This window comes from Nyctibius grandis, chromosome 28 (assembly GCF_013368605.1).
Source record: "Nyctibius grandis isolate bNycGra1 chromosome 28, bNycGra1.pri, whole genome shotgun sequence".
Lineage (NCBI taxonomy): Eukaryota > Metazoa > Chordata > Aves > Nyctibiiformes > Nyctibiidae > Nyctibius > Nyctibius grandis.
In genome coordinates, this window is record NC_090685.1 from 3688756 (window position 1) to 3713530 (window position 24775).

The 24775-nt window shown below is 41.4% G+C and overlaps 1 protein-coding gene across 1 annotated transcript in view; it reads left to right on the forward strand.

The window, feature by feature from the left end:
• The window catches only part of PTPRT (protein tyrosine phosphatase receptor type T), a 451382-nt gene that overhangs the window by 363098 nt on the left and 63509 nt on the right, over window positions 1-24775 (forward strand). The window contains exons 13-15 of the mRNA XM_068419550.1: window positions 5938-5974; window positions 20495-20630; window positions 24609-24638. Of these exons, the coding sequence (XP_068275651.1) occupies window positions 5938-5974; window positions 20495-20630; window positions 24609-24638 (203 nt within the window). The remainder of the gene's footprint in view (window positions 1-5937; window positions 5975-20494; window positions 20631-24608; window positions 24639-24775) is intronic.

Below are 24775 nucleotides of genomic sequence, written 5' to 3' on the forward strand. Positions count from 1 at the left end.
CCCCTTCAGGGTTTATCTCTCGGAAAGGTGAGACCAGGGTGGCAACACAGTGTTACTCCTTATCCTCTCTTATCCTTATACTGAGTTAGTAACCAAAGTTAAATGTTGCAGGTTTCATTGTCCCCAAGTTCTTTATCTGGGTCACTGTAAGTGACAGCCTCTGCTTAGTGATCCCGCCGCACGCTCAAATGGGGAGAATTCTTTGGCTGCTGTGAAACCTGCCTGAATTTTTGAGCAGCTCAGAAACCAGAGCTTCCTAAAAATCCTTCCTGGAGGTACATTTTTACCTCATTGAGTTAAAACGAAATCTGTAACGGCACAGTTACAGTCGATAACTCTTGGCCATTTTTCCTCTAAAGGGGAGATGAGGCAGGAGCCGTTGTAACGCAGCTGGAGCGGAGGTGGGGGACACTGCCAGCTGCCCCCACAGCCTGGTGGTCCAACAGGTGAAGGACGTTTTCAGGCCAGAACTGTGAGAAGTAGCACCACAGGAATCAATGAGAATATTATTTTTGAGGGAATGATAAATTCTACAGAGATTCTTATTGATTTTTTTTTTTTCTCTCTAATGACTTGTACTACATGCACAATCAGGCAGTTCATTATTATCAGGGGACTTCAGGCTGGATTTGTAGATGCTGACAGGTCTACTCACAGTATACAACATTATTCTTCTGGGACCTTTAGGAGGTATGGCTAGAGCTGCCAGCAGAGAGGTGGCATTCCTCCCTGTGGAGATGGCCCACGAAAAAAAAAACAGGTACTTCAGCTCAGCAGGAGCCATGTTCTGAAAAATGAAGTGGCACCAAGGCCGCCTGCATTGCTTCTGTGAACTGTTAAACAGCTTTGAGGAGCTCTGTGTTCAGTAGGATTTCGGACGTACAGTTTTGTTCACTTATATTTACTCCTTAATCTCCTGTTGGAGCTGCTGGGGCAGAAATAAAGCAGCTGTGGAGGCACTTCACTCTTTGTAACCCCCTGTTCCACATCTGGTTTGCCATTGTGGGCCAGAGTACGTGGACCTGTGTGTTTTCTGGGAGAGTAAATAAAATCCTCCTCCAGTCTACCTCACGTTTGAGAGGTGTGGGTATTCAATGATTAACTATACATCACTGAAATAACTTTCTATTGTAAATAGTAAAAGCCCTAACCACTTTGTTAAACCTCCCTTCTCCAAATGACACGGACACTAAAAATAGCTGGTAATTGGAAAGGCAATACTAAGTTTTGCTTATTCTCTCTGAGAACTAGTGGTTTCCTTAAGCTGGCAATAGAAATTATAGGGGAGTTCATTGACCCTGCACAGACATATGGACGTAATTCATTTTAAAGAGAGCAAACAGTTGGCTTCAGTGGGATAAAAAAGAAACACACGATCTAGAGCTCCCCTGAACTTGGGCAAAATTTGTTGAGGACCAAAAAAAAAAATAATTCCATAGGATGGTCAGTGGGCAGAACCAAGGTTTCTATCCTGTGGGAAGCAGGTTGCCAACAAGCATGCTCAGTGTGTAGCTGTGGGACATGGGGAACTAAAGCTGCAGCTGAGGCCAAGTGGGAGATTGGTAATTACTTGTCTTGTCTGCGCACCAGTGAAAGTTAAAATTACCTGTCCCCAGTTTGAGCTGCCTGATGAAACTGTGCCTGTTGCAGGGCAGCCCCAAACGGTACGTCTGGGGACAGCAGGTCTCGCTGCTGCTGGCAGGTGGTTCTTCAGCCAAGGCAGCACTGTTTAACTGATGCAAAGTCATAATAATAGCAAAGGGAAGAAAAAGTAGTGGGTGTGAAAACAGATGGATGAAAAAGCTCTGCTGCTTTTATTGTTGTTTGTAGTCTGTAAACAGCAAGCTGTCATTTTAAAAGAAAAGAAAAAAAAATCATTTGCCCTTTTAGGTTGTGAAGATTCAGCTGTCACATAAACATATGTCCTGCTGCCCTCGTAGCCCTTTTCAGCAGAAGATTGTTCCCATCCAAACACTGAAGAGACAGAGGCAGAACTTGTCTTGTTATCATTCAGTGTACTTCAGTGAAATGTGCGTTTAGGAACCTAATTAGTAAACAGCATCAGCTCCCTTGCTTTGAAAAAGAAAGAAAATAACTATATTAAAAGAATGTTTAAAAAACCTCTGAGAATTCAGAGGGATGCTAAAGCAGGCTCATGGCGTGTAGTTTAATGTCTGTGTGCATGAGTTGTGTTGGCAGAGAGGGCTCACCCGGCTCCTCGGCACAATCTCTGCTCTCTTCAGGGGGTCTCCAGCTCATTCGAACTATAGGTCCAGGTCTGCCCTCCAGGAATGGTTTGCCAGCACTCCAAAACACAGTCCTCATATGGTCTGTGTCCATGGTGTATGGACTTAAAAATTTAGCCAGGGTTCAGCCTTGAGTGAGGGTACACCATGATCATATTTTATTCATATAGAAGTAAATTCCAGAAAACAAACTTCCATAAATGTGTTCTAGTAAACATGTAGATGGACTTAATACGCAGTAAGCTTTCTGGATACGAAACATGTTGGAAATGAAGGTTGGATCAAGAGCTGTAGGATGTATTCATGTGGTGTTTTTCTATTCCAGGATCTTGGTTAAAATATGCCTACATTGTTCTGTTACTGCTTGGATATAAAATATCTGCCTTAACCTGGCAGTAATATAGAGCCGAAGTAGTAGGGCTGCTGGGATCTTAATTTAAGTTATTCCTGTGATTGCAGCCATAATACGAACCAAGTGTCTTATACTGAATATGTAGGATCTTGGGTCATCATTAAGATGGTTGTAGACATAAGGCCTTGTAAAACTTCTGTGGTATCACAGCATTTGAAAGAATGTTCAGAAACAACATAGAGATTGAAATTTGGGGAAATTATTTTTTTATTCTACAACTTTTTAAATTATCCCTTTATTTCATTATTTTTATTGTAGTTGCTTTGAGCCATCTGGATGGATAATTGAGAATTACCTGCGTTGTTTATTCCTGCTTTACTATTGGCTAAAGAGAAGCATCTTCCTTTATGTGGGCAGGAAAGCACTTTGTCTGAATGGAAAGCAGTATTTTTCAGAAAACAAATGTGATTGTGGGAAAATGGTTTTAATAATTTTTGGGGAAAAAAAAGTGTATTTATTTTTTCTGTGTCTTGGTAGAAAAGTTCATACAAACTCACAATTCTCAGCATCAATCAAAGAAAAATAGAGTCAATTTAAAGAGATCTTATTTTTATGAGACACCAGAGAGATGAGCAGTGGGTTGATCAATGAGGTGATCAATGGAAATTGATGGAATAATCAACCCTAATCAGGAATATGGACTAAGTTCAAGTCTTTGAACGTCAGCATCTCTAGTAGCTGGTTGTCTGGTGTCTGTGCAGGTTTCTTTTATGTTTTCCTTCTCGGAAGATGCAATTTGAAATGTTCTGAAGTCCAGATGTCTTGTTCCTCTAGTGATTGATTGCCCTTGCTTTTGGCAGTGCCAGATCATGGTCTTCTAATAACTATGACTGTCTGTGCTAAATGCAGCAATTAGTAGCTGTAGATGCAAACAGAACATACTGCATCCTGTCTTCTCAAATTACCCTGTGGGAGGGTAATGTGCAGGAATATGCACATGCTCAAATGAGATCAGTTACAGCATCATTAACAAGATTTCGGGTTTTGTTTTCTCACCTCTTCTTTTCTCAACGTTGACTAATCTCTACAGCTTTTTGTTGCACTTTGAAGCCAGCAGAAAGCAATAAATACACAAGAAAATTTTCCACAAGGAAATGTGAGCCAAGTGTCCACCTACTTTTAAACTGCAAAAATGTTATCTTGACATTTTTTATTTATTTTATTTTTCATCACTGATTTTCCAGGTCACCTTCTCTTAGGTTGTAAACTACATCAGGATCTGTCTGTCTTACAATTCCCGGCATTATGTGCTGAGGCTGTGCTCTGAAAATAAAGCTGTGTTTTTCCTTCTTCATATATCATCCCTCGTAATAAAGATTTTGGATTTCCAGAATAGCTGGCAATTGGAGCTGATCATACACAAGGCAGAGATGAATGGGGAGCTCTGTTGTACAGCTGTGTTGACTTTTCAGTGCCGATGGTTGTACAGGTTGTGTAGGGGAGTTGATTTTTGAGGGAGAGAGGGGTCGGTGTACCGAAGAGAGATGCCTCTGGTTTACTGGGATAAACAGTGCTTCAGTCCCCCTCTGGGGACTGTGTGGCTGGGAAAGGATGTCCTTAGTAGTCATGATTTGTCCTTGGTGGTCCAGGAGTTCCTTAAGAGAGTTTGAAGGCAAGATCAAAGGGACAGTTTGTCCTTCTGAATATCTCATCATTTCTAGACTACACACAGGGTTGCTTATATCCAGATAGTGTGGCTGACTGGTATGTGGAGGCACGCATAGAAAGGGATCAGAGGGAACCACTCTTGTGCTTCCCAGTGTTGGTCCTGCAATTATCCCCTTCCTACGTGCAACGTAATTGTGAGGAGAAAGGCACAATGGGACTGTGTGTTTGTGCTCAGGCCAAGGAGGGTCTGTCACAGATGGAAAAGGAGGCTGAGGGGAGACCTTATTGCTGTCTACAACTACCTGAAAGGAGGATGTAGAAAGGAGGGTGTTAGTCTCTTCTCCCAGGTAACAAGTGATAGGATGAGAGGAAACAGCCACAAGTTGTGCCAGGGGAGGTTTAGATTGGATATCAGGAGCAATTTCTTCACCGAAAGGGTTATAAACCATTGGAACAGGCTGCCCAGGGCAGTGGTGGAGTCGCCATCCCTGGAGGGATTTAAAAGACGAGTTAGATGTGGTGCTGAGGGACATGGGTTAGTGGTGGCCTTGGTAACTAACATTAGGTTAATAGTTGCACTCGATGATCTTAAAGGTCCTTTCCAACCAAAATGATTCTGTGATTCTCCAAGAGCAAATTCAGACTTTCACAGTGTTCATCTTAGTGTCTGAGGATGGACTGAGGTGCTCAGCAGTGCGTTTGCTAGGCTGTTATTTCCAGAGCATCCATATTAATGTAGCATTGTTACACACAGTAATTGATGCAGTATTCATTACACCTGAGACATGTACAAGAGCGTGTGAAGACTTAAAGTGCTACAAAAACCCTGCAGCAGATTACTGCCTGACAAAGTCAGCTTTCTAACCAAAGCAACACATTAAGATTTGGATGGCGATCGTGCATCAGACTGGAGCAGCCCATGCCAGTAAGGGCTGTACAATGAGGAGCTGGGGATACCAGAAAAGATGTGTTTTCAGCGGAGGTGGCCTGAGAAAGCTGCCGAGCTTGAGCTGTTAATTAAGCCAAATACAACATTGCTGTTCCGATCCAAACTCCTGTTTACGCAGATCTGCAGGCTCTGAGGTGGATTGAACAAAAGCGTTGGGTTTTATCCCAGCTCTGCAATGCAAAACCGCGGCGGTGCAGGTTGTGTTTGAATCGCTCGTTTGGCAGAGCTCGCCGTGCCGCGTGCTGTTATGCTTCGCATACGTATCAGAGAGCTGAAATATTCAAAAGACTGCTTCGGTGTCTGTTTGCCATGTGTTTAAATAAATACCCAATTTGCAAAATTTGCAGTATTAGAAAATTAGATGTACAGTTGCATGTACGTTTGACCCAAGGCTTGTCTGCCGATTACAGATCAGGTCGTTTCACTGGTAAGTTCTATTAGTTAATCAGGCAGTTACGCGGGACCCATCACTCACACATCGAGTGTGGAAAAACATGTTGTCACTCTTAACTTCTCAACAGTTAGAGAAGCAGCTGTAAGCAAGTCCATTAGTATGGAGTGTTTTGTGCAACTAAAACTGTTAGTGGTATTTTCAGAGATGAAGTGTAAGAAAAATGCTTATTTGTTCTAGTACCTTTTTAAAGGAATGTGTGTTTATTGTAGAAGGGGCAAATTACACACCTTGATGTTTTCCTATAATTTTTTTTTTTATTATTTTTCAGGAAACAAAAATCAACTGTGTCCGGCTGGCAACAAAAGGTACGTGGGTCTCTTTTTCCTGCAAAGCACAATGCCAGTAATGTAAAAGCTGCAGTGGTGACACAACTTTATTACAGTTACTATTCAAAGAACAAGCCTCTCTTCTTTTTTTTCTTTTCCCCCCAAAGAAGATTACAAAGGCGGAACAACAATTTCCAGAACCACTCCACTATATGTGTGGACTCTGTTATTTTTTCCAGACAGGGTATCTTTCTCTCTCTCTGTGGTTCCTCCTTTCCATTACTCTGTCGACAGCTTTGCTGTCCTGAGGACTGTTCTTACTATTGGCAGAATGTCACTGAAAAAGCAACATTAACTTCCCATTAAATTCGTTCTCTCCACAACTGTATAAAGTAGGTGAGAGGAGATCTCGCGTAAGCCTACCTTTGAACATAGCGGGGCACAATTCTTTCATCCCAGCATTTTCACGGTATAGTTCAACAAACTAGTAGAGTACATTGCTTATTTTCGTTGCCGTTAGCTCAGAATAGACCAAACTGATAGGTCAAATAGACCAGACAGAGCAAACCCGAGACAAATATTGTTAAGATGCAATGCTCCGATCCCTGCGTTGCTTCACAAGGTGTAGCTCTTGAGGGACCAATGATGACAATGTCTGGGGTTCCTTCTTGGAGTTTAGAGTTGCTTTTACCAACTCTTCTAAGGACTTCAAAATCACCCCAGGGGCTACTTTGCTATCAAGGGTGTCAGAAACCAATTTACTTGTAACACAGAGGAGTAGCTGTAAAAAGACTTCCTCACACACGTGTTGTAGGCTCAAAATGAGCGGTAAGGAAATGACGGGGTAATTGCCGTGGGCCGTGCTGCAGGTAGCTCTTCATTTCCAAAGCTTAGGGTTGCCATCTTGTGCTCTCGCTGCTTTGCTGTAATGTGAAATAACTGCATTGCTGCATGTGGAGTCTTTTGAAAGTTAAACAAAATTGGCAGGAACACATGACTTTTTTTTCTTCTCTGAGGCACAATCCCATTTTTCCCATTCTTTTCACTCCTTTCTGTCTTCTGGCAGTAACAGAAGTTAATTACTTCTAGGTCCTTACACTACTGCTCACTTCTACATCTGCACTTACACAGGAGTTGTGAGGGCTCACAGAAGCCCCAGCTAACAGTTGTTGGGTAGCAGAAGAGGACTTTTTCCATCTTCACATTGAGGCACCCCCCAGTCTGTTACAGAAAGCCACGCACTGGGATGCCAGGTGCTGCGTGAAGTTCCCACGCAGTGAAGCTGTTTTCACTGCTGAGACCTGATACGCAAACTGGTGGGGCTGTAAGCAGTTGTGTCACCACTGAAAGCCAAGGAGGATGAGCAATTTCTTACCTTTCTCCTTTTCATCTGTGGCTCTGGTGTTCCCCATATCCTCTTGTTGTTTTCCTAAAGTTTCTCATAAAATCTTTAATTAATTTCTCTGGATTACAAACACTCTATGTGTCTCAGTCTCCCTTCCTTCCCCCTCAGTTTTTCCAGCTGGTAGTGACGTGACCATTTCAAATAACTTATTTTGGTTTTCTGGTGGGAGAAAGCGAAAGAGCAGGACTGGGTAAGATGAGTCTGGGTAAAATGAGTCTCCCCAGGGTTTTCCCAGAGCGTGACTAGAGGTCTCTTCATGAGATCAGAGAAACTGGATTAATTCATTTTTGAAAGCCTGTAGTTTCTTCCATTTCAGCCGTTCCTTTTTCTGGAGCTGGTGGAAGAACGTTGTCATGCTAGCAGGAAAGATATTTGCTCTGTGTCTATTCAAAGAAAAATAAAAGCCTATGTCGCTTGACAAGCCCCGTTCTTGCATGACCTTTTGATTTACACTGTCTGATTTGGGTACTTCAGAAAAGTGTCACATAAGTGACCTTGAATTGACTCCTGCAAACTGATTTAATTTTCATTAACCTGTTAGGTCACCAGGAAGAGTCAATGAGTTACCTTCATTCTGTTGTTTCTGAACATCGTCTCTTACTAATATTAATTTGATAAGAGATATAAAAGAGATGGGCAGAGCCTGAGGACGCCTAGAGCCACTGCTTTTTGGTGATCTTATTCTTTAGGATTTTTCTTGATTGACATGAATGGGAAAGGACAAGAAATGATGGTAGTTCTAGCGTTTATTCTCACTGTCTCATTTATTCTCACTGTCTCAATGGATATCACTTTTGATTTATAGGCAGATATCTTATTTCTATGTGGAGTGTGGAAATTCTTTTTTTTTCCTCCTTTTTTTTTTTCTGTTGTCCTCTGTGAATTGCAATGTTGTATTTCTCAGTGCCTGACCATTAGCAAGGACACTGGAATATGCACAGCTGTAGCTAATTTTATGCACTTTTAGCTCTTCAAAGGTACGGTATTGCCTGCAGCTCACAGGCAAGGTAGCATCACAAGGGAATTTGTAGTCTTGATAACATAACAGTATCTCCCATTGCTGGCACCTGTGAAGTATAAGCAGCTGAGAAATAGCTGAACAATGTGGTTCTGTGGTTTGGAGCTTTCCCATAGTTTCAGGTTTCCATATGTCATGAGGCTGAATTCCCACCATACATTAACTCCATAAGAACAGAAGGACTCAGCCACTCCACACGCCAGCCCCTGAAGAGGGGAGTCATCTCTGCCCTCTCTCTGCTGCGCGGCAATGGACAGAGACACTCACAGAACTATAATTACGTTGTGACCTGATCAAAGGCTGATAGCTGGGATGTTCTAGATGACCTACTGTGTCTGTGCTATCTTCTGTCTACTCCTTATATTGATTATCTTTAATGGCATTGCCCTGTATTCGCCTTTATTCGCATCGTTGTCTTTCTAGGATAGAACGAGCGAACCTGTAGTCTGCCTTGAACGAAATCATCAGAGCTGCTAGCAAAGCTACCGCTGTGGTGTCTTTAATAAGATTCAGGAAAAAAAAAAACTTTTTGAGTCAGAGCTAATCTCAGCATTGACAGCTTAAAAGCTCCGCTTTGAGTTGGTACCAGAGAAAAAGCATATTTTGTTTTGACGCAAGAAAATAAATACATACTACTGGTGCCAGACTAAATGTTCATTTTGGGATATAGGCCTAATTTTTCCATTCCTAGACATCTGACACTGCAGTAGCTCCATTAACGTGAGTGAAATGAGTTCTGATTTACACCAGTGACAGGAAGATTAGGATCAAGACATGTTTAAGCAAGGCAAGTATTCTCTTGAAGTACTGGATTAACAAGGGCACTAAATGTGAGTGTGGGAGTAATTAGGCAATAAAATGTGTTAGGCAGTGTGTTACTGGGGGATTACAACACATCTTGGGTGTTGCTGCAAGGCACCTGCTCAGAAGCTGAGTAGCTTTAATTACTTGAGAGATGCATGAGGCTGTTCCACTGTCGCTACTTCAGCAGGCTGGGAGGCAATTTGCTTTGTATGTCCCATTGCCTCAAAACCAAGAAAATGAAAGTAGGCAACTCCTTAAAAAGTGTTTTAGTCTATTAAAGAGAATTTTGGAGATTTCTAGTTTTCTCTCCTCCCCTTTTAGCAAGAAATAGACTGTTCAGATCGACCCCTGTTCAGTTCAGCTCCACACAGGAGCTGCTGCTCCTCTCTCCCTCTGGTGCACGCTTCTGCACAGTTTTCTGCGTGGTGCTCCTGTTTAGATGAACTTGATTCTTGTGGTCACAAGAAAGATCTCCCCAATCTTTGTGTATTGGCTTATTAAATGTTGGGTGGGGGGATTCAGCATTTCAAAGCACTTGGTCGTGACACCAGCAGTGCATCCTCCAGAGCAGAGCTAGTAGATACTCACCCAGGCAAGCACATCTATTGAGCTCTTTTCCTTCCATCCAGTGTCTCAGTATAAGAGCTGGCTGATGCCGGTGGGAAGGGCTGGTGGCAGGGACTCATCATCAGCCTTTGCTGTGGTGACACTGGGCAGTCCCTCAGAAAGCTCTCTGCGTTTGTCCAGTCCGCGTGGCCATTTCACACTTTGCCAGCATGTTTTAAATCCACAAGCGTTATTAACCTTTTGTATCTGCATTTGTATTTATTTTCAGGTTCATTGGTCTCAGATTTCTTACCACTTCCAGCCATAAACATCTCTCCTCACATCGGCTACTCCTCTTTTTTAAGTTACTGTTGTCTTTCACAGCATTAGTCACTTGGATGCATATCATTAGCATAAAACACTCTTTAAAAATAAGTTTCTAATTAAACCCCAATTTACCAACTCTCTGCCATATAATTTTCAATCAGCCAGTTTATTTATTAGTTTTGCCATTTGGTTTCCTTGATAGCATTTGTTTTAATATGTCCTGTTCTTTCCGAATTAACTGACTTGTTCTCCCTGTCTTAAAGCAACATATTTATATTGACACTTCATTAGAGAAAATTGCAACCTCTTACCAACAGAGCACGATTACCTCCTGTATTCTTAAAGTGCATTAAATTAATTTCACAGTGTAATTGAAACCAAGGCAGAGGGCTCATTAATGCTTCCTTATCTCCTGATACTCATTTCGTCTTTCTTTAAAATGTGAGTTCTTGCAAATGAAAGAATGGAACTTTAATAGTCATTATGAGGTACATTTTTATTTTTTTCCTTTTTTTTTTCTTGTGCATGCTGCCTGGGAACGATTTTGCTTGTTCTTAGCAGTAATAGGTAGGCAACAGGTGACCACGCAAAACCCGCCCAGCCTCTTGAGCACAGGTGATTATCAGTTCAGGAAAAGGAAAACTGTCCAAACTTCCAGAAGTCTGAGCACCTTCATGACTTCTTGTTTCATATTTGGTGTGCATGGGAAAATACTTTTACAGTTATTCGAACTGCAGGATGAAGGGGGCACTCCTTACGTGGCACCCCTTGTGCACTGAAGTGAATACACGCCTGTGCAGAGGGTCATCTGGAGGTCCAAACACCACTTAAATCTTCATAGGAGCACTTGAGCGTGACTGAAGAGCCCCATGGATGCCTTGCTGGCCCTCTGCAAAGGCTGAATATCTCCCTGAGCATGCATGGAGATGACCTTGCATTTTTGAATTAAAGTAGCTATGGCATTTTCTGGGGCTGATCATTACACTTTCTCTTAGGCAGCTGAGTCCTGCTGTTGAAGAAATGATGACAGGAAAATGAAAACTAGATTCTGTCAGTCCTTTGTATAGAAACATCTGCTGGAATCGGAGACGTTGCAGGATTGAGCCTCAGTAGCACTGTGTGAAGTCATTCACAGATCACTAGTGGGGGGAGTCAGAACTTCTCAAGGGTTTTGCAGTTTCCATCAGAATGAACTTGAAGGTCTGTGTGTCATAAACTTGCCTCATTGTGTATAACACTGGGACCAGTACCATCATGTTACTCCAGAAAATTTAAATATAGAGAGGAAATCCCGTCAGCGTGTGGAAATGGTTTCTTCTACTTTAGCCTGATGTGTATAGAATGACTTAGTGGGATGTGACAGAGTTACATGTGATTAATATGAAAGGGGGGGGAGACGAGGGTTGGTTTCTCAGTTTTGGGATGGATTAAATTTTTGTAGGAATGTTCCTCTGCCAGTGCTGCATGGTTATATTCCTATCTAACTATGACTTCCTCAGCCAAGAATTATTTTAACGGTACATCAGGGCAGGTACAGTGATACAGGGGCAAAAGGTACTGGGATTACTGTGAAGTTCAAATGCTTTTAAGGTTGAGAGAAGTGGTCCTGCTTTTTCTGTGGTGCATCAGCACTGAAAAAGGGACCTTCCTGAGAGATGAGTGCTTAACGATCTCGAGACCTCAGAAATGAACCTGGGTCTGAAAGTTGACCAGTGAAATCACAGCAGGGAGATGGCAAAAAAACAATGGACAATTAGGAGGAAAAAATTCCTACTGTTCACACACAGTTTTGCTGCATATGAAAATTGTCCATTTAATAGCTCTCGCTACCTGAAATTCATTTAAGAGGGCTCTGTTGTCTTCTGAAATGCATTCTGGTTTTGTAGACAGATAATGTATTTTTTAAACAGATCTAATCCCACTTCAAATCTGTTTGTTATTGCGTTTTTGTCTTCTAATACACTGGCATGTTATTCCTTTGACAGGTTTATTCTGTTTTGTGCTATTTATTTCAGAGGGTTTTATCACACTTTTTAAGTTGAATGCATGAAAATGTTTTTTTTTCTTTTCCCCTAAACAAATTTCTGCCTTCTAAAAGTTATTTTTTAGCACAAGTTTGTGTATCACCATAATTAATTGTTAATAACAGACACGCTTACATTGCTGTTACTGAAAAATATTCCCTGCTGAGCAGACAACTCAAACTTCTTGGCATGTGGATGTTCGCTTAACTCAGTGAGCATCTTTATTTTCACCATATTTGGTATCAAAGCTTACTTAGAGGGATTTAAAATGTTGACTTTAGGGGCTTCCGTAACCCAGGGAGCTAATGAACCAACTTTGAATTAGTGAAGAACCTGGTGCAAAACTGGATGAGGCCACAAGTGAACCGAGTTTGCTAACCTCAGCCCAGTTTCTAGAGGACATTGTCTACTCTAGAGCTCTGCTGTGCTGACAGACCCTAATCTTGGGCTCCCCAGTTAAAATAAGCAGTGGGAGGGGAGAAGCTGGGAGAGGCAGAGTGTTTAAGGTAAAATTTGGGGTAGATTAGCAACAGTAGACTGAAAATATCACCTCTAATTCAAAGCACCCACTGCTGGGATACACTGGGTCGCTTCAGAAAAGAAGGGTCTTTAGAAAAAGCAGAATAAAAATGATTATCGCTGTGTGAGCCAAGTCCTCCTGGAATCAGAGCAGACGAGGATTTACCTGAAGTGCTCTGGAGGCTGTCGTCCCCTTACAGCACCTGCCTGGTGTGAAAGGATGCTGTTGGCCATGTGCTGTGGCTGTGGCTGGTAGGTTGGGCAGTCACCTTTGTTTGCAGATGAACCGGTAGCCAGGCAAAGGGGGGAAAAAAAAGGCAGTAGTAGGACATTAGAGCCACAAGCGAGGGTCAAATCAGAAAGGATTTGTTTCAGTTTATTTAGTTTTAACACAAGGAGCAATGCCTGATGACTCGCTTGTGAAATTCAGAGTTGGATTTTCCCTTCTCTTCTGCTTGAAGGTTTGCAGGAAGAACTGTCTGAATGTCCCTTGCAACCTCGTGCACAGGGGCTGAGATGGGGCAGAGGAGGGGGCAGCTGGAGCTGGAGGAGGGCTCTGACATTTCAGAGGACAGCAGTGTTGCATGTTCCTAACCTTCCTGTGCTTACACCAACCTACTTGGGCAGTCAGTATTTCTTCAAAGGTTGGACTCGATGATCCCAGAGGTCTCTTCCAACCTCGCTGATTCTGTGATTCTCCATTTCCTGGTATCTGGAGATGCTTTCTAAGGTGTAACAGCTGCTGGTCAGGGACTGTGGATCACTTCAAAAGTCTTTCATAAACAGATTATCATTATCAGTGTCCTTAAATAGCACTTCCAAAGGCACGACAAACCCGAGGCTATTACAAATACGGTATGTCTCTGTTTCCTTAAATAGATTTTTTTCAATGAGCCAATATTCAGAATCGGGGTTATTATTAATGCATTAGCTTCTGAGTTTCTTTCAGGAACTGGACACTTAAAAAACTATATGGTAGTGTTAGAATATGTGACAACGTAACAAGAGAGGTAGATGTGAAAGAGATTGTTTCATAAAACCACTGTGGAGGAAAAGAAAAATCTTCATTCAAGACATACCTGAAAGTGCTGCTTCAATTGGCGAAGTACAGAAGGTTTCCCAGTATTTTATGCAGCACACGTAGAGCTTGTGTATTCAGACTTCCTAACGCGTTGGCCACATGACTCCCTTTTTACTGTAAAATGGTGAGTATCCTCCTTTGTGTGCTGCTCCGTCAGCTTGAGGGTAAGGTCTTACCGGGCATGGTTTTTGTAGGCCACCGTGGTACTTACAGCACCTTTGACCAGCCGGGCTCAAAAGGTGGCCTTACTTCAGTGTTCATCTTACACCCACCTCTGGACTTGGCTCACTGGTTTTGTAATTTCTGCAGCTGGTGTGGCTGTGGATTTTTAATGACAACCATGATCAGAGCAGAGTCACTGCTTAGAGGGGACTGGCTGGTGCAAAGGTTAATTAGGGTTTGTTCGTAGGGTGCAACGAATCTGTTATACATCCATGGCATTGCCATGCACTGTAAGGTTTTTCCTGTACTGATCTCCCTGTGTCTGTTTAAGACCGTACAAAAATTAAGTCACATCTCTAGAGTTGAACTTGTGATAATGGGAATTTTACTTGTTTTCCATTTTTATAATTTCAAGCTAGTTTCTAAACAGCTCTGCAAAAGTGGAGCGTTAAAATGGAGACATGCTATCACCCTCTGAACCATCGCATCACTTGTAGGCATCACAACAGCTGCTCTTTATCCGAGCTCTTCTTTCAAGTAAATGTAATAACCTTTCTCATTCTTGGGGGCCCTATATCTGCCTTTAGCACAAATTAAGTGCTTCTGTTCTGAAAAGAGAGGAAGAAAAACAGGAGGAGAAAAGAAAAGCCTTTGTGGTGGATTTGCCTGGAATCTCCAGAATCAATTATTCTCTTACTGCTATTTTTTAATTCTCATTCAGTTTAGTAATGCTAATCTTGATTCCTCGCTGTGTATTTACCCTCATCCTCCTACACATTCAACCTGTGTGCCTGGTAATCCCTCATATAAATTCTGGTCTGTCTTTCTCTCCGGGACTTCTTTATTTTGCTGCGCTGTCTGCTTAGAATGTGGTTGAAAGCTTTTGGCTCTCATCATTCTTTCCATTTCTTTTGAGCTTTTTTAAAGAAATGAGAATGTCTCATTTTAGTCTTAAGCATGTGCTGTTTGCAGTCTTCAAGAACTGGAGGCGGAAAATTGGTGTAGTGACATTATGTGTAGTGATACTAGTGGTTGTATTCATTTTTTTTTTAATGAATTACAACAAGGAAATAGCCAAAGCGGGATCTGTCTTTCAGATTTGATGAGCTGTTTCACTGTGTTGGCTTATGATACGCAGAAGCACCGGCATCGTGCATAGCTTCTTTTTCAGTCCCAGTACTCTGGTATACACCACCGAAGGTTGCAAACTAGCCTGTCTTCCACAACCCATGCATGCAGCCAGCTGGGTAGTGCTGGCTGACAGGTATTCCGGATCAAGATGCGAAACGGTGCCCTTCCACCTTTATTTCAACAATATAATTCTTAGAGGTACCTGTCTGCCCTTGTGTTTGCATATCGGAGACCAGGTTTCTAAGGTATGGATGTAATCAGGATCTGAAAACATGAGGGAAAACATTTCCACATGCAGAGATGCTTTAATCATTTATGGGCCGCTCGTGTAGAAAGCACCAGAAAAAAAAAGAAAAAGAAGAGGAAGTTGTGTTTACAAGTGATCTGAGAATAACTGTCTTTTGAAAATAAGTCTCCAGGTCTATTAGGAAATTTTACATTCAGCATGCTGCCTGGTCATTGTGTGCTGCAAAGAAATCACTCTGATTCAGCAGCTCATTTTAACTCATAATGACTTTGAACCCATTATTTTTCATTATTTTTTTTCTGTGTTAAATAATGCTTTGAAGTAATTTTTCGGATTGGTTTTTTGTTTCAAGAGTGACTTTCTGTCTGAAGAAGTTGCATTCTTAGGTGTTGCAAATTTGAAGCCAAACCTAGTCTTTGCCAGACCGACTTGTCCCCTTTCTGGGTCTTCCCTGTCACCTGGCCGTGGCTGAACCTCCCGTTACTTGTGTTGCTCTTTCATTTTGACCCTCCCTCGTTTACACTTGCACTGCCTTTTTCTTGCCCCCACGGCTGCTGATGATTGTGGTGCCACTTCCATCGCAGGACTTTGTTCTTTATGCCTCGCCAGTTGGAAATCTCCCATAAATACCCGTCTTTTCCTCCTGCCTATGGCTCTTTTGAATTCCTGTCAGTTACATCTCTTCAATGCAATATTGAAGTTACTTCTTTAGATAAAGAACATTTCAAATTACAGTTTGTGAAATAGGTTTTATAGAAGAAACCTGCATTATCAATCCTGCTTAGCTACACGCACTCGATAATCATTCTTTCCTGGATGTCTTCAGTGTGCCACCTCCCCAGAGAAGGTCACATTATATCTGGTGCCTTATTGTTTTCAAATAAGATACCTGTGCAGAAATAGCTGGGTGAAAGATTGCCACGGTATCTTTCACTTAGCTGCCATTGCTGTTTCTCGCTCCATCCCCCCCGTCCCCATCTGTGAGAGGTAGCGTGGTCTGATGGAATTGCCACAGGGTGTCAGTCCTCAGCTCTGCTGTTGGGTGCCTGTGATGCCAAAGGCATATCCTTCATCTTTCCAGATCTATAAAGTAAATAACATAATTTATCACTTACTTTGTATGAGCTTTAAGAGGATTTGAAGTACATACGAATATCGCTCTAGGAGTGTATAGCTCTATGTATAAATGCTCGCTGGTAAGTGGATGATTTTTCACTTAGCATTTTGAGAAGGTTCTCCTCGTTAGTTATGATTGGCAAAAACTTGACTTTAGGCTGTTGGAATCACTTGCAAACCATCTCCCAGCTCAAAGTAGCTAAACATGTCATCTCTTCCTTGTGGACAGAAACATTTTCAGCTGAAGAAATCTGCTGAAAGATTTAACTCTGGAGTACAAATGGCAGCATTCTATAGTGAAATTAATTTTGGATTTCCAAATTCTTGTCCTTAAATTATCAGCCACTGCAGGGCCAGCTTTAACCATGATCTGAAGCAAGGAGGAATTTAAAAGGTTGAAAGCCACAAGGAACTGGCACAGTATGAAACCATGCTTCCAGTATTGCGCCTTACTGAACTCGGCTGGGATTTACGTATCTGTGAATCCCCAGCAAGACAGCTGGATTAGACCTTGGGTGCCTGTGAGTGTGTTAAAAAAAAAATTTAAAAAAATCAGTGTCTGATGATCCATAAACCTGACTTGTCGTGGGCTGATGAGGCAGATGGCCCTGGGAAAGAACGCATTTGCCCCTGCTCTGCTCTCTTGGCATCTCTGCAGCATCTCCCATGAATGTGCTGCATGTAATGTGTTCTGTCTCACTGCAGGATGCTGGATCTCTGGGAATCTTGAAAGGGGTTGAAAAAGCAAAGTAAATTAGGTCCGTGGGAAAGGACTAAAATCTTGAAGTAGCTATGAATGTCAAATGGAGCGCTGGGTGAATGCCGATGCCTGTGAAAGTCAGATTCATGCCACTGGTCAAGCTTCTGGGAAAGTGTATTTTGTACAGTATGTAAATGTATATCGCTGAAAGTAGCAGCCTGGTCTAGTAGATAGTGCACAGATAGGGAGTCAAGGGATCTACAGTCTTTACTTCTCTGGCACTGTCTTCTATCATTTGCCTTCCTTATTAAGAAAGTAAGCTTAGGGCAGAAAATTGTCCTGCTTTGTGTTAGTATAGTGTAATGGGGTCCTGGCCTTAGCGGGGGCTCTGGGTGCCACTGAAATACACACAGTAATAACAGTGGTGACCTGGTCTATATCCTATTATTCCAGTATCCAGCTTCAGTTCTGAGGAACAATTTATTCCCGGAAATGTGGTGGAAGTAACTACTAGAAAATATGGTTATAGTTTATTTTCTTTCCCTTTTAATGTCAGCAGTATATAAACATTGTTTTTCAGAAAGAAAAGGGTGGCCCCTCAAGTATAGTAGTGCAGAGCTTTCCATGTATGTAAAGACATTTGTACGAAGTGGCCATCTGAGCGGTTTTTATGGGCATCTGTGCTCTGAGGATTTTGGATCTGCCTGCATGCTGGTAAAGGAGAGAAGCAAAACTGAATTTTTAAAAAGTGTTACTCTCAGGAGCAGGAGAAGTCATCTTCTGCAAGTGCAGTAACAGCTCACAGACCTCCTTCTGCCAGAACAGAACCATTCCCCTTACCTACGGCTGGTGGTGGTGCAGGTGGGAGTACAAGCAACCATAGCAGATTTAGACATCTACAAGGCAAGTACACCAGAACGGCAGAAAAACAAGGGACTTGTGCAATCATGTTTCATTGCAAAGCTTTAAGAATCCAAGACCCAGGAATTTACCAACGCTGTCATATTATCAACTCCTAGGCGCTATTAGCTGAGACAACTTACAATAGGTTGGACTAGCAGCCTAAAGGAATTGTTGGCCTTTGCCAAGACAGATAGAAAGAGTTACACAGAAGATTCGAGTGAATCAGTCACCACCGTGTGTAGGTGTCAGGATGGATAATAAGCCCTTATTCTCTTTCTAGAACTGCAGTGGTCTACAAGGGGATGGGAAATATCAGCTAAAAATACACTGACCACACATTGCCTGTAGTAACAAGCAACAGCCTGGCAAAATCAAACCGATCTAGTGGATCAGAGGATGGAGTTGACAGCAAATTCTTAATTTCTTTTTTTTAACATGGCTCGCAATTCATCAGGGTATTCAGTTGGTACAAAAATGGAGGGGGTCTGACTGTGCTGTTTGTGGTAGAAAACCATTTTCCAACACCTGTTATTTAGGGTCATAGGAGTAACTGCAACTCAAGTGAAGGATAATTTGGAGTACTTCTGAGCTGCACTTCAAACGAATAGAGTTTTAGCCATTTTCAGGGAAAAAATGTACCTTTATCATTTACTTTCTTGTGTGATAGTTTCGGGATTGCCTGTATGATAGCATATAGCTCACCTCTTGGGCAGACTTGATCCAAGATTGTAAGAGATGTTGTCAAATAAAGACGGTAATATGCAACTGATACATTATTTTATTTTCACACTCAGGAGCCCCACTAATGCATTTCAGACATGCGTGCACAGAAGTTACCAGTGAACTCTTAACTCAATGGGAAAATTGGTGGATGCAGCAGAGCAGTAGAGTTGTCAGGGACAAAAAGCTGAAAATTACATGTGTGTTTCAAACAACCAGCACTTTTGCTCGGTAAATATTGTGTTTTGCTGTGGCAAACTAGATTAACAGCTTAGCTGTAGGGAAAGTGAAATCATACTTTTATCGCTGCATGTGGTGAGTTTCCATGTTTTGCATTCATTGTATCATTGTTTGATGTGTACTCTTCAAGGTATGATGAAAGGAGAATATAACACTTTATTCAAGGTCGGATCCTCATCCCTGGAAGTCCATCAGCTAAGGCCCTATCCAGAACATAGCAGAGAGCCCTATATTCAGTTATATGATTTGATCGTGGTAACCAGTGGGACTCACCCTTGCAGACAGAGATCTTTTAAAGCATATGCAGTTTAATACATGGCAAATGGGCAAAAGAATAACCCAGTGAGGCTTTCTACTGTCTCATCAACAAATGGACTCGACTGAATATTATCTCCCCAAGCAGCTGACTTTACAAACAGAAGTGATTCAGCTTTTCCTGAAGGTCAGCAACACAGAGTTGTTAAAAGAGCAAAACATTACGGTCTTCTGATGACAGCACTCTGTTCTCACCTTTGATTCCCTTTTCCTACTGTGTTTAAGTGGTAGAGGAAGACTTGGCTGACTCCAACAGCAAAGGTGAAGTCCAAGATAAGATTATGATCTTATGTAACATGAATTCATTTAACTTCATCAAATGCGATGGTGATATTTTTAGGAGTAGTTAAATATATCAGGAATATAATAAAGATAGGCTTAGTCTTCAGAGGAGCCACAGCTTAAATCTTGTGGGGCTTTCTAAATCAAGCACCGTGGTTTAAGTTATATCTGGAAAAATTCTGTGCAGCAAGTAGTGAAGTCCACAGTGCTAAGGTATCTAATAAGCACTATACAAGTAGTCCCAGCAACAGCGGAGAGGGTGGCATTCTGCAAGACCCTCCTCAGTTATCGCAGGGGCAAAAGACCCTTAAAGTCAGAAGGAAGTAAAAGAAGAAATGCTGTGCAAATAATGTTCTTAAATATGTTTTATTTTTAGGTGTGTAGGCTTTACTCTTAAAAACCCAAATATTTCAAATAGAAATTACATTGTCTTGCCTGGGCTGCAGAAGAACTCATGCACGGAATACATTAGATGATGTGGAGGGTGCTCTGTGTGTTGGATTAATGCTTGTTACATGCATAATTGTAACTGTATGTGTACAAAAGCAAGGCCTCTAATATAGTGAGAAATACACATGTGTTCTGATTTTAGAAGAAAAAAAAGTTTCTGCAAGTAGTTTTATGGGATATGTTACTGCAAATTTTTACATTCATTATTTCGTTGAGTAAGGATTGCATCTCCAATTCAGCTATTTGAGGTGAAAATTATAACTGCCATTAGTTCTCCTGCTTCTGAGTGTATGCTGAGTGCTTCAGAAGAGTAAATTCCCCATTTCGGTATAATATGGTAAAATATTAGTCAGTTGCGTTACACTGTGATTTTACACCCTATTACTGCTCTGAATTATCTGTCATTAGCCGTTAGTAAAGGCAGATTTGGTTAGATGGACAATTGTCTATTGCAGTTTGATTGCAAATATGTTGTTAGGCTTTCAAATTAATATTTAAAGTGGATCATTGCACCATTTTTCTACAAATTCTCTTTTTTACTCCTCCTTCCTCTCCCTCCGTCTTTTAAGGAGCTTCCACCCAGAATTCCAATGCAGTGGAACCAGAAAAACAAGTTGACAGCACGGTGAAAATGGCCGGAGTTATAGCTGGTCTTCTGATGTTTGTTATTATCCTCCTGGGAGCAATGCTTACCATCAAGAGAAGGTAAGTTTCTGCTTTGCTTCCGTCTTGGACCTTCTGGCTAGAGTGTTGTTACTTGAAAAAGAAGAATAAATTTGGTAGAGATAAAACATTCCATTTGTGTTGGAATTACTGCAGTCTGTCTCTCCCTCTGCCTGTTTGCTGTCATTTGCAAGGTTACCCACTGGAATACACACTATTATAAGAAATAAACTTGCTCATCGGCTTTAAAATCTTCTCCCATTTAGAAGCTATAACAGTGCAGAAAGGTTTTGGAGGTTTGGCTCTCTCTAGATGTTCATAGCACACCACCAGCATCGCTGCCAAACCTGCTGGTTGCTTTGGTTCTGGGTCTCCTTTGCATGGGCACCACCAGTCACGTCCAATTGAGGCTCAGAGCTGCATATGGACAAGTGGTCCATGAAGATTAACTTAAGCCTGCCAGGCTCATTTCATTTGTAAACTAATGCAGATTGGGACCAGCTTTTATAAAGGAAAGGCCTCTGGACCACAGATTGATTTGAACTTCTGGAGGAGCACAGCTGAAAACTCGCGCTTGTTGGAGAGAACAGTTTAACAACAAAGTTCTCTTTCTGTTTTACAAGCAGAATCGTTAGGAGCTTGAGCTCTTGCATTCGATTTTTGCGTTAACCTTCCTTTAAAAAGAGTTCCCCTTTTCAGTTCACTAAGGGTAATGCCTCTGTGTACAAGATAGTGTGGTCTTGCAAAAGGCAACAATGCAGAAAAATAATTTAATTAGATGAACTTGAGGCATTTTCTTCAAATGGAGCTGCAAAATATCACAGTGACATTTGTTCATGGTTCAGGGCATCATAGTTCATTGGTAATGGGCACGGTAGTGGCTTTCCTGAATGAAGCGTTTTGTTAACCAGTGCAAAGAGCAAAGGAAGGAGAGAGATCAGAAGAGAAGGAAACATGAAGAGGAGGCAGACGCTGGTTTGAGATTAGAATTAGACAGATCATCAGAAGCTACTTTTTGTTTCTGAGATGCACCAAATCAGCACACTCTTTTTGACCCTTTCACATACAAGGCCTGAGCAAGTGTTACCCAGTTGCTCATAGTCTCAATAGACCATATTGCAAAAACTCTAGAGACTGGCAAATTTCTGGGGGCTGCCAATGTTTTATAGGGTTTAGTCAGATATGTGAAGCTAAATTAAACGAGCCAGAATGTTTATGCAGTGGAAAATTTGGGTTTGATTTTGCGTTTGTTGTCTAAAATGTTTTAGTAGAACCCTGCGGTCGCCGAGTTTCTGTATGTGTATATCTATGTAAAAATCGTGGGTTTGTATATATAAATTTCTGGTTTAAATATGACTGCCCTACAGTATCTAAAATCAAAACCATTAACAAAATTTGTTTTGTTGGTTTTGGGAACCCATGAGCTACATGAGTTACATGTTTGCGACTCCCATATCGTCATATGTATATGGATGCACAAATTACTGCAACGCAATTTAGCCTGTTAATTTACAGTTGGTGATCAGTCCCCACTTGGGTGTATTTACCCACATAAGGCAATACAGCTTGCTTTTATTAATAGATACATACCTTGAAATACCTCATTTTTATTGTGTCAAAACATTTCTAATTCTCTACGGAGCTTATTTGTTTATCCTTAATATTAGTTAAGTATTTTTGTGTAATAGAGAATACAGGACTGATTAGTAAAAACAAGCTGAAACAAAAACAACAAGACATTTGTAAACTTCTTTTCTAGAGAAAATAAGTTTACCCTTTGACTTTTCCCCAAAAAAAGGATTAGATTTTGGTCAGTTCTGATTTCATCTGGACAGTTTTAACTCCGGTGTAATCGTGACTTTCATTTCCCTGGAGTGAAGAATGTGACACTTTTCAGGCTTGTGCGTTTGAGCGGACAAAGCCTCTACTGACCCCTTTAAGTATAAGACTGAATAAATAGGATCAGACAGCCTGTCACGGGTGCACTGAAAAGAAGTTCTTTAAACTGCTGTTGGTAGCAAAAAAGGAGATTTGGGGCTATGTAGGGTCTAGGATTAGTTCCTTCTATGAAAATTCAGCTCCTTATTCTGGATTAGAATGTAGGTTATTACCTTGAACTAATTAAATAAAACCCAAAAGCCTCTTGAGCAGAACACACCCAAGCCATAGGATAGAATTACCATAGGGATGTTTGCACGTTCAGTGACCTGTGTCCCTTCTGTGTCCGTATTTCAGGTGGATGACAGGCAGGGTTTTTAGGTTGTGTGATACGTTCTAAGATCAAGTCATGTTTTTAGTGATCTGTAACTGACCAATTTTAAGTTAGTTTTGAAATATTCCTTAGGAGGTCCTTATTTTAGGTTGCATATTTTGGGAGAATTTGGGCCAGCCAAAATGGCCTGTCCAATTCCAAAATATAATCCTCCTTTTGTTTGTCTTCCTTTATTTTCTGTCCTTGTGGAATAAATCTTTCTGTGCTTTCCTCTGTAGCCTTGAGGGATACGCAGCTTTTTAATGAAAACTAAGAGTCTGGTGTGATCACATATATCTACTGACTGAGACAGGGGAACAGCAGAAAGTACAGCAAAATGTTCAACGGAGCAATTACAGCTGATAGTGCTGTGTGAAACCTGCCACTGGTGTATTAAAAGGGTTTAATTAATGGAATAATTTTGGGGATGTAGAGGGTTCAGCTGTGTAGGCTCTCATTTTCCACATCCTTGTGATTTTTCCCTTTGTTTAGGGATTCAGAGAAGCTCAGAATTTCACAGTGAAGCTCAGTGGCAATCCCTACACCTCAACTGGTTGCATTGCTATGCCATGTACAATTTCTGAGTTTCCGGAGATTATAGCATTCTGTCAAAAACACATTCAGGTGTACCTTGGAATCGGTGTCATTCAAATAACTGGGCATATATTGGGAATCTGGCCAGAATTTCAGGTTTATAGCAAGGGCCACCACCAGACAAAATACATCATTTCAGAGTAATCCTCTCGGCCATCTCTAAGTCACTGTCCTTTACCCAGTGTGTGCATAGCAAAGAGGGCAATTGTGCACAGAGAGTAACTGTGCTGAATCTGTTTTCCCTGTGTGCTTAGGAAAGTTGTGCTCCTTGAACACTTGAACCCTGCATTTACACTTGTAAGTGCTTCCTAGTATTTGTAGTGTCTGCAAGGATGGGCTTTTACAGTTGTGCAATAGGTTGAGGATTGTGTTTCACTGTTTTTCCCTGTCTTGACCATAGCTGCTACTTTCGAGGCTCCCTTGTGCCTTGCTGTTAATCTGTAATAACAAGTGCTAGATCTGCCGTGAAAGAGCCTTTTCAGAGAAGCCTTTTCCCAGTTATCAAAGGGGATTATAACTGATTGCCAAGGCTCGTTTTGTGGCGACGCTCAAAAACATACCAAAATGGTCTGAAGTATGTTGTTGAAAAACTGTAATAGAAAATGCTTAATCACAGTGACGCAGAAAGCTAATGCGTACCCCCAGTGATCACCTATGAATATGTAGTGATGCTTGAATTGTTAATGAACTATTTGCATTTTAGAGTTTGATGAAGCTTGATTTATCATTGCACAATTTGCTCATTGTCTAAATATTCCAAAATTGTGGTGTTCTTGCATTGTCACTTTCCTATTTATTGTTAATTATTACTAGCTCTTACATATTTCTTTCCATTCCAAAAATCTGAAAGCACTTTACAGACAAAGGTAAGTCTCATTACCCGTGTTACTGACATGGCAAAGTTAAGGAAGAGGTGAGGGGCTTTATTCATGGTGACACAAGTCAGTAGCAGAAGTGGAGAGCAGCCTGTGTTTCCTCTCCCCAGTTCAGTATCCATTCCTCACTGATGTATAGCTCCTGAAAATGGTGTAGGAGAAAAGTAGCTCAGTACGAGAGGCAGCACAAATACTTTGTGTATTGAAAAAAATCCTGGAGTTCATATAAATCTAACTATGTGTTCTTCTTTTTTTCTCCTTTTGGATATTTTGTTCATCTGACTGGCCGTCGATATGTAGAAGAAATGCCTATTCCTACTCCTATTACTTGTAAGTACTTAGCTGGGGATGACGTTTCTTAAGCGTGCTCACTCTGTGGTAATTTTGTGCTTTGTTATATTCTTTTCTTTTACCACTTATTTTTTTTTCCATTCCATTTATCCTTGTCTTTCCAGCAGCTTGTGTTT